The following is a 10781-nucleotide window of genomic DNA, read 5'->3' as shown; positions in this document are numbered from 1 at the left end:
GTGCATCCAAGATGCACATATAAAGGTTTCCCCCCCACATGTAAAGGTGTGTCCCCGCTATCATTGCCCGTACACACTGCGCACAAAGAACAGATTGTAACAGACTACATTCTCCTGGTCGCAAATGGGTAATACTGCCACTGGGTAAGAGGCGAAAGGAAATAGTTCCAGTGTCACATACTACGATATGTGTACCAATTACCCTGGGGAAATTAAAAAGTGCATCTATCCACGAAATAGGGGACACGAGCTCCGAATATTTAGGTGTATCTAACTGCTTGGATACCAAATTGGGTCGCACATGTCAAACAGTGACGAAGTGTTTCCGCCAGAGTTATTTTATGCCGCCTTCCACTGCCGCAGATAGAGGGCAGCTGCTCGTCCGCGGCAATTAAGGCGAGGAAGGCAGACAGCACGTGCAGACGCAGCTGCTCAGAGCACTTCGTGGCGCCCCTATCAAAACATCCCCAGAGTCCGCAGCTCCTCCGTCTCTGCCAGGAAGCATGGCTAAAGTCGTGGACTACGCCGTCTTCTCTCTGTTGACGGGTGCCAGTCTGGGTGTAGGATGCTACTTCTCCATCCGAAGGAACAAGGCAGCCTCCGGACAGACTACGGACGAGCTCTTCCTCGGCAGCAAGTCGCTGCAGATGCTTCCTCTGGCCGCGTCTGTGCTGGCCACTGTGGGCTCCGCTACCGGCGTCGTCGGAATGCCGGCACACATGTATGCGTACGGACTCCACCTTGGCTGGCTTTGCCTGAACACCGCAGTGTTGATTCCCTTTGCTGTCAGCATCGTTGTTCCTGTTTTGTACCAGCTGAACATCACATCTGTCTTTCAGGTAGGTGAAATGTGGATTGTTCCTAGCGTACGAGTAGCACTAGAATATTTTTTGGAATGTTATCGCTGGCCCCAAAAATGCCATTTAGGCTTTTTGAAACGCTAAGACCATGTGTTCTACCTTCGTGAACAAAAATAACCTTAATAAAGTAAAATTGTAGACTCATTGACGTCCACAGAAATGACTGACGTGAACCAGGTCGTAATTGTTAAAAGGCCGATTTTAAATAGGTGTATAGATACTATTCAAGAATTGACGCAGCATTTACATCTGGGTAGAAAGTAAAAAGGCATGACAAATCTATGCACCCAGAGAACTGTAAAGAGAAAACTATACGCCGTCTCACGAGTACTTGCGGAGTAGTTTCTGTACTTGAAGTTTATATATACCTATACTGCAAGTAGTTAGTATACTTGAAGCGATGTTGTCAGGTTTATCCACAACAGTGATAGGTACTCCCTGTAGGCATAGCCCCAAATGCAGTCATTTCATCTGACAAGTTTGAGTTTGGCGTTTGACAAGTGCGATTTCAGTGTCTAATAGGGGAGGTTTTTGTCCTGTGATTGGCAGCGTCCCGAGGCTTTCAGCTGCCTGGTCATAGCAATACCCGTCTACCGCATCCTGGACGCTGAGTTGTGCAGGGGTGCTTTGCGCCGTGTTGCTTGCAGTGTTGATTTATAATTTATGGCCGTTCCCTTTTTGCTTCGGAGTAAAGTCTAAAGGTGCCGTGTGAAAATCTTACTGGAGGTGATGAAGTAGCCCCGATATGATCGCTGATGTAGATAACGAAACCACAAAGTGTATCAACTCAGTGAGATTCTGAGCCAATTGGTGCACATCTATATTATCAGACTGGCACAAACAGACCAACCTGAAGATAAGGATGTTTATATAAAAAACATAAGGCCAATAAGCGACGCATATTTCGCACAAGGCATGCCCACACAACATGCGCATCTTAAAGGCGGCTATCACTTTGATGCAAGATTAGAGGTGTGTCTCTGATATCTCTGACAGGGTCTTTTTTATTGCGAAAGCAATACTGCTCTCACTTTCGAGCCATTAGCGTGGTCGTGGCGCTTCCCCCATTGACCTTTAGCTGACCCCTGTGGTGACGTCACGCCAGACCGAGAGAGGCAGGGCCCCAGCTCGCGCGGTTAGCATGGGCGCGGCGGAGCTGCCGCGGCGCACTGCCCAGCTGCCGCGCGAGGGCGCGCGCACATACCATTGTCACGTGACCATGTGACGTCGCGCCAGACCGAGAGAGACAGGGCCCCAGCTCGCGCGGTTAGCATGGGCGCGGCGGAGCTGCCACGGCGCACTGCGCAGCTGCCGCGAGAGGGCGCGCGTTGCTATGACGTCACACCAAGGGGATAAAGGTGGGGGAGCAGCTTGGTTGCTCCCAGTGTCCGTGGTGGAGAGAGAAAGAGAGAAAAACTTTTATTTCAACAGGAATTCGGGGCACGCCCCAGGGTCCCCGCACGACCCCACTGCACTTAAGTGTTTATGTTCCTAAGGTCCATAACACTGGCAGCACGGCCGGTGGCGATGGTCTGCACGGCCGGGTCCTCCGAACGCAGCAGGGTCTCCCAGTCCTCCCAGGTCTTGAGGTTATCTAGGTCCCGTGGGGGAGGGTCCGCCGGGCAGAGGGAAAGGATGTGGAGGGAAGAAGCGAAGGGTTCCGGGCATAGGGCACATGCGGGGAGTGGGAAGTAGCTCCACCACGGCAGATGAAGAGCATTCAAGGTAGCACTTCATCTGCCGTGGTGGAGCTACCTCGGTATGTCGGATGATGTGTATAAGGCAAAGCTCCAACGGAATGCAGCAGTAAGGAAACGCCGGCGCGCTGAAGAAACAGAAGAAGCGGTGGTGGCTCGTCTCGAGCCAGTAGGCAGGCCCGTGCATTTCCTTTTCATCCTTCTCCCAGTCACAACAACAACAACCGTCGGCGTAGAGCGGCGGTAGACACGGCGGATGCGAGCTGAAGAAACGGATGAAGTTGCTTTCGAATTTCCGGGCTTAACCAAGCTGAGCCTCTGCCAATTTTTTTGTTCGAGAAAGTAAGCGGTCAGAAGTGCTCTCGACCCTTTATCACGGCCTCGTGCCATAGTGTGCATTATCTCACAGACATCGGTCATTCGAGAAAGACTTCCATTAGACCTGCAGGTAGCCAACACTATAGTGCTATAAAGTATGAACTGAGGTTCCCTTTCCCTGATGTTAATGCTAATGTGCCGGCTCATTTGTCCGCTGTAGACTTTTCCAGAGCGTAGTAACACCACAAACGACACCGAATGTGCAGGAAAAAGCTACCGTGTTTCTTCGCGCATGCTATAAGTGGGAGCTCACTTCGGCTGGTAGTAGCGCCCAGTACATAAAATAAACCGGCGATCATATAATGTGATGCGACAAGCCTGCCTCAGCCGTATGATTTATAGATTTCGCTTTTACATAGAGTTCCTTCCCGTTTTGTCTTTGAATTCGATTTTTCCGTCGATTTTTCCTTCCGCTACTGCGTGCGCATCTTAGCTGGACCTTCTGGAGAGTAAAAGTAGGTGGGTGGAGGCCTTCTGATGAGTGCGGCAGTCGAACAAAATCTCGGAATGTAGAAAAAATCAGACTCTAGAAGTAATTCAATAAAAGAAAATAGCCGGCACTGGGGTGCAAGCCCAGGCTCACTGCATGCCATGTGGGCACGCAACGCACAGGCCACGAAGGGTTTTTTTCATCTTTTTTGCCTGTTGCGACCAGCAGAGAAACACCCCAACCATGCCGGTTAGTTTGATGTCAAAATTTATGGGCTATCATTTTAATAAGAACATCAAATAACTTCAAAGACTTCATTACAGAAACCAATGGTTCCTGAGGATGTCACGGAGTTTACACACATTCTGTACAAAATAACTGCATACAGGATTACGTCAGGATCACAATTTCTGACTGCCATTCGAGACGCCAGATCGCATGCGAGCCATGAAGACAGCCTATCATATGAAATCAGCTCCTTGTTAAAAGCGTGGAACCGATACCTCTGGGTATGAACGGCGGGTCTTTTCTATGAGTACGTTGCAGGACGTCCCAGAAGAATACAGCCTCCCATCAATCGAGAAATGCTTGTTCGATACTCAGTGGTCTTCTGCATACCAGACAGTTAGTCCCCGTGACAGAAACACGCCTCTCTCTTGTAACCAAGTTTTGACAGGCAACGTATGGGGCTGTTGGTTCAATCATGTTACTGGGGTGCCTCGTTAACATGTTGTGGTGCTTATGACTTAGTAACATGTGTTTTGTATTTGTAATGACGTTATAGTAATTTAAAAAATATAACCAACAATAAATATGCTTATGAGGCGGCAGAAATTGCGCGGAATGGGAAGAGAAGGAATGCTTCACTGTACTGAAACGAATGGTGTGTATGTGCTAGAGTGCGCAGTGGCGTAGTGTGCCATGGAGCGAAACCTTAATAGTGATTGGTATTCGATATTTGTGATTGGTAAAGTTATAGGTAATTTGATTGCTGTCCAATAGTGTGATCGGCAATGTGATTGAGGATTGGTAATCAGTTAGAAATGAGAAAGAAAAGGAACGAAAAGAGAAGAAAACGAGGAGAAGGCGCTATCAAATCTGCTCATAAGGCGAAGCTTATGCATTCTCCTAATAGTTTAAGCGTCTTCCCAGTAGTTTTCAAACTCCATAGTGAATCTACAAACACTACTTTCGTACTTTCCAGAGGAAAATACGAAAGTAGGGAAGGGCATTTTGCAGATTACGAATTTTTAAAAGGCTGTAGTTGCCGCCGGACAGTCTGGAAACGTAGCCTGAAGTACTTGATACAAACAATACTTTCCAGAGCATTTTTGAATGTCACATTCCACCTATGCAGGCGGCTGGTCATTAACAGGTGGCGACTAGTTTTAAAAAGAGCATAAAAAAGCATGCATCATCATCCGAAGATATGTTTTTAAACCTCACGTTTTTTTGACGACGGACATACCGTCATCTAAGCGCTTAATCAGCTTGGTGCTTCTCCGAATTGCACAAGCTTCTCGTCCAGTCCGACATGCGGCTGCATACGATATTTGTTAGAAATTACAGCAGCTCAAATATGACAGCCAGGACAGTCTAGGTTCTCAAAATAGAAGTAATAATGCCCTGCCCGATGCAACTGAGACAGCTGTAATGGAAGGTAGCTTTCGGAAGGCATGATAAGCTAACCGTACACTATAGTAGCCGACGCATCCGCGGATACTACCGACCAATTCCGGCGTCCGCGAGCGCGCCGAACGTTTGCCAACACGATGTCGGTCTATATTTTCTTCAAGCCTTCGTAAGTCTACAGTCCACCTAGAGAATCTACGGGAGCACCTCAGGCTCCACGCTTCGAACACGTTATGCTCTAAAATCTTTCGCATCTTTGAATTTTATTGCGAAAGCAATACTACACCAGGTCTAACCGCTCGTCGCGTGGTCCGTGGAGCCCCCTGCTCCTCGAGGAGACGCCGCCATGACTAACAGGTGGTGTGACGTCAGCCTCTCCGTTACTGTGGCGACGCGTGACGTCAGCTTGCTCTCTCCTCCGCAGCCAGGAGGAGCCGGTCGTGCGGCGCTCCTCGAGGAAGGAAGGAAGGAAGGAAAAACTTTATTTTACTCTAGTCCTTTTTCCTGCGGTTTGGGAGCATCTTCAGAGACGTTTTCTCCTTGATTTTACCCCCAGGAGCCTTCTCTGTCGAAGTCGTCCGCCTCTAATCAGTGGTCGGTTGCCCTCAGTCCAGGGCTCCGCTGGCCACTGCCGCCCGTTGAGCTCGCTGCACCAGACCTTGTTGGTCTTCACAGCGGTCGCTGGACAGCAGAGTCTCCCACTGCTCCGCACTCGGGTTTCGTATTTTGGGGACCATGTGTATGTTTTGGCAGGCCCATGTGATGTGGTATAGAGTAGGTTTTAGTTGCACCAGGGACATTTGTCCGTGTATATCGTAGGGTGCATTTTGTTTAGTATATGTAGGTTTGGGAAAGAGCCTGTTTGTAATTGTCTCCAAGTGACAGCTTCCTCTCTGCTGAGAGAAAACTTCAAAGGCGAAAGGAACGCAAAGGCACGGGAACCGGCCCGGACGCCAATCCTCCTCGAGGAGTCTCGCCATGAAAGTCACCGACGAAGAGTCTATATCTTGAACAAGGTTCTCTACTGCTTCTTAACAGTTTAACTCTAAGGCGACAGTCAAGCAAGCTAGGAAGAATGCAAGAAAGAGGTTACAACGTGTTCAAGAAACGGAGGGACAACGAGAAGAACGACTGCGGAAACGACGAGAAGCCGAAGAAGCTAAACGAGCTGTATCGAGTTCAGAAAATGGGATTAGGCAGGCTAAACGGAATGAAGCTAGGAGAAAAAGACGTGCCGAGGAAACAGCAGAACAACGGGCCCAACATCTTGATAAGCGGAGGAGGAGAGGATTTCGCAACCGACCAGGTTTAGCCAGAGCTAAACCACACATATTTTTTTTGCCATCAGCACAGCTGAAATGAGGACCCCGCCCATTAGCTCACACAACTTCCCTTCACTTTGATAAAGTTTTCCTCGTCCTTTTTTCCTCCATTTCATACATATTTCGCTGCATTATTCTCGATTTAAGTTGAGCCCTTTTTTGTTAGCCTTCACGTTTATGCCTCATAGGTGAGTACCGTAAAACTTGGCTGTGGCTTAGCTAAGGTTTATCCTGGATATCTCGAAGCGAAAAGCTGCGGCAAGGCGGCGGAGGAGCCGCGCGTGTAGTGAATATGGTGCTGTCTTAGAAGGTTGCATTAGAGACTTGTACTGTGGCGTGCATTCCTCTCGGGTGTACAAGATATGAGACAGGCATTTGCTTTCCTTAAAAGCAATTTTCATTTCATTTCATTTTCTTTAAGGCCCTTACGGCGCGGTTCGGGTATCAACAGAGATATGAGAGAGGCAGGAGTCGTTTCCATTCCTTAAAACCAATTCTCTTTTCCTTTTCCTTTCCTTTCGGCGCGGTTCGGGTGTCCACCGAGATATGATAGGTTCCACAGGCACTTCTTGTCTTCTCTTTATTTTTTTATTTGTGCAGCGTGTGAGGTCACTGCTTTCGGGTGTACACCGAGATATGAGAGACAGGCGTCGTTTCCTTTCCTTAAAACCAGTTTTCTTTTCATTTTCCTTCCCTTAAGGCGCGGTTCGGGTGTCCACCGTGACGTCACGCAGTTCATGCATGCACACCTGCGGCTTTTTCTGACTAGAGAGAGAGAAAACTTTATTTCAAGAGGAATTCGGGGCACGCCCCAGGGTCCCCGCAAGACCCCACTGCACTCAAGTGTTTATGTTCCTGAGGTCCATAACACTGGCAGCACGGCCGATGGCGATGGTCTGCACGGCCGGGTCCTCCGAACGCAGCAGGGTCTCCCAGTCCTCCCAGGTCTTGAGGTTCTCTAGGTCCCGCGGGGGAGGGTCCGCCGGGCAGAGGGAAAGCATGTGGAGGGAAGAAGCGAAAGGTTCTGGGCATAGCGCACATGCGGGAGTGGGAAAGGATGGATGATAGTGGGCTAGGTTAAGGGGTGAGGGGAGAGTGTGTGTCTGTAGTCTGCGCCAGAGTGTTGCGTGTTTGTTATCTAGGGAGGGGTGGGGCGGGGGGTTGAGCTGGCGTGGGGCCCACGCTAGCGTCGGTGTTGACTAGCCTAGTTTATCTTTTCGCTTCAAAAAGTTACTGAATTCTTCTTTCACTCCTACCTTCCTCCCTTCCCTTACGGCGCTGTTCAGGTGTACGCCGAGACATGTGAGACAGATACTGCACCATTTCTTTTCCTCAAAAAGAAATTTATTATTATTAAAGGAAATGACGCAGCAAGGCTCACATATCTCGGTGGACACCCGAACTGCGCCCCGAGGAAAGGGAGGGAGGTGGGAGTGAAACTTGAAAGAGAGAAAGATGTGCTGCAGTGGAGGTCTCCAGAATAACGCACACTAGCGCCCTTTGCGCTCCGCCGCCATCGAAACGCGGCCGCTGCGGTTGGGTTCGAATCCGAGTACTCCGGCTTGGTAGACGAGCGCCTTGACAACTAAGCCACCGCGGTGGATAATCCCATCAACGAATTTGGAAAGTCTCAGCGATGACCTTGAATTTCTTGCCACACGCACACCGAGTATAAATATATTAGAGGGAGACCCCCCGGACACTTTACTTGTTCTTGGCGCCGAACATTCCGGACCACAAGCGCTTCAAGCCACTACATGGAACGCTCGAAAGCTCACTGCCGTCTCAAGCAAAAGTAGTGCTTTTTCATGGCTTACTCTCTTCACCAAGGTTACATGACAGAACCTGCATCTCACGTCGGGCATAAGCAAAGTTAATGTTTATATATTATCGGCCTATGTCAAAAAATTGAACGAACATTGCAAGAATGAAGAGCAGATTTTTATGACCACCTCTTTTTTTTGTTTTCGAGGAAAGGAAATGACGCAGTAGCTGTCTCACATATCTCGTAGAACACCCCAACCGCACTGCAAGGGAATGGATGGAAAACTTTATTGAGCAAGTGAGTTTGGACCGTACAAGGTCTCAGGGCCACCGCACAGCCCTCACATTACGCGCATGTGTCCAGGCCACGTAGGGCCATGGCACTGGCACCCCGGTTCACACAGCGAAGTTGCGCGTCCGGGTCCTGCGACGCAAGGAGGGCCTCCCATTCCTCCCATGTACCGATGGCGGGCTGTCCCTGCGGGGGAGGATCGGCAGGGCAGCCAAAGAGGATGTGGTCTAGGGTGGCGTGCGGTTCTCCGCAGAGAGTGCACTCTGGGGAAACATGGCGGAAGTGGGATAGAAGCTGAGGGGTAGGAAGAGTTCGGGTCTGGAGTCGCCTCCAGACGATTTGTTGGGAGTGGGATAGGCGGGGGTGGGGAGGGGGATAGAGTCGACGGGCAAGGCGTGCTTGTTGAGTTAGTTCCGAGAACGTGTGTGCCCAAAAATTTCACCAAAAATTTCACCACCCACGGATCTGCGAATGTGAGCGCTGCGCGCCATCAATTTTTGGCCCGCCTACGCCCTTTTTCGGGCACCCACGGCCCTTTCTTCTCTGTGACCACTCCGCCTGAGCTAGGCCTACTCCGACGGACGCTTCCGCCACCAACGCCATCATGGAGGTGCAGGTGCAGGGAGAGGTTCTTAACCCCAACGACTACGACCCAAGGGACTGGACGCACATTCTTAGTGTGCCTGCTCGCTCCAAGGACGTCCTTTCAACAACCCGACGCCAGGAGGGCGCAGCCTCTGCTACCGGTACTCCCAAGTCTCCATGCCTTGAAAAGTCAGCGCACCTGCAAGCAACGCGCACAGCTGCGCAGCGTTCGCGGCAGCAGCCACCGCTTCCTGCTGCAGATTACAAGATCGTTTTTAGATCACGAGGCGGGCTGCAGCTGGACCTGCTTCCACCCCGACAACTACGAGAGGCCATCCTCCAAGCGGCGTCCCAGCTTAAGGAGCCAGCGCGTACCCAAATCAGGGTACACCCGGTCAACAACACCTGCATCGTAAGCACGCCCCTAAAGGATGACGCGCTCGCTCTGGTTCGGGTGAACACCATCACACACCAAGGCAAGCAATTCGCCGTAGCACCTTACATAGCCCCGCCGGACGGAGCAGTACGCGGAGTCATCTCCAATGCTTATTGGAATGAGACCCCGTCAGAGCTCCTGCAAGACCTGCTCACCGGCAACCCAGACGCCCTCATCGTGGACGCCCGCCGAATGGGCTCCACGCGTTCCATCTTAATAACTTTCCGGGCTGGACCTGTCCCACGCGCCGTCCTTTATGGAGGAGCCCTCCACAGGTGCACACCATATCGAGGGCATATAGACGCCTGCACTAACTGCCGCGTCCCTGGTCACCGGGCAGACGTGTGTGTTCACCCAAGATCCCATAAGTGCCCCCGCTGTGGGCAGTCCCACCCAAAGGAAGATGTGCCCTCATGCACCCCCAGCTGCATTCTCTGCGGAGGCCCTCATATGACCGGCACCGGGAACTGCAAGGGACGGGGCCGCAAACTAGCGTCCCCGAAGAACGCTCTCTCTCCTCCGGGTGCATCGCGGCTTTCCCGCTGCGATCAACCAGGCACAGCCAGCAGACGCAGCTCGACGGCTTCCCGGTCGCCTTCTACAAGCCGGCAGAATGGCAGCAAGAACGCCACGCGTCTCACCTGGGCAGACCGCGTTTCCGGCAAAACCACCCGTCAACCCCCACCACCCCAGTCCTCCCAGGCAGACCCGAGAGACCAGGAACTCAAGGCCTTGCGTGACGAGGTAAGCCGCCTTTCCTCTCTCCTAAGCACCCCCGCCCCCTCCATGCCCCCTCAACCCGCACCCCCTGTCATTAATTCGAGCTAATCATCCACAGACACTTCGAGCACCCCTCCTGCAAAGAAACAGCGCACCACAGACGCCACACCCCCTCCCGTGCCCCCAGAAATAGACGCTAAATTAGCAGCACTCGAAGCAAAATTTTACCATAAACTAAAGGAGCTAGACGCCCGCCTCGAGGCCAGATTCAATCACCTTGCCGCCGCCCTCACCCAAAAACTTGAGCAGCGCATGGACGCTATGCTTACCAAGATGATGGAGCTCTTGGAGCATAATCTTACCCATCGCTTCACCCAACTTCAAACCCCCTCCACTCCCCCCATCCTACCTCCACAAGCACAAAACACCTTCCCTGAGCCACACATACCAATTGACACCCGTCTTAATACCCTCCTCAATCCCCCCAACATCCAATATGGCGGGGGGGAACACTAATTATCTCCCCATTATAACTTGGAACTGCCGCGGCTTCCGGGCAAAGCGCGCACCTCTGCAACTTCTCCTTCCCACCATCACACCCACGCCACACATACTTCTTCTCCAGGAGACTGCACACCGAGCAACCCTCCCCAGCTACACATCTA

The 10781-nt window shown here is 51.4% G+C and overlaps 1 protein-coding gene across 1 annotated transcript in view; it reads left to right on the top strand.

Moving 5' to 3' along the window:
- Positions 1–503: 503 nt before the first annotated feature.
- The window catches only part of LOC149336790 (sodium-coupled monocarboxylate transporter 1-like), a 52348-nt gene continuing 42070 nt past the window's right edge, over positions 504–10781 (top strand). Inside the window, exon 1 of the mRNA XM_089554234.1 lies at positions 504–839. Coding sequence (XP_089410360.1) covers positions 504–839 — 336 coding nt within the window. The remainder of the gene's footprint in view (positions 840–10781) is intronic.

This window comes from Amblyomma mixtum, chromosome 7 (genome assembly GCF_055824585.1).
Source record: "Amblyomma mixtum isolate Tamu chromosome 7, ASM5582458v1, whole genome shotgun sequence".
In the NCBI taxonomy this organism is placed as follows: Eukaryota; Metazoa; Arthropoda; class Arachnida; order Ixodida; family Ixodidae; genus Amblyomma; species Amblyomma mixtum.
This window is presented reverse-complemented; position numbering and strand designations above follow the sequence as displayed.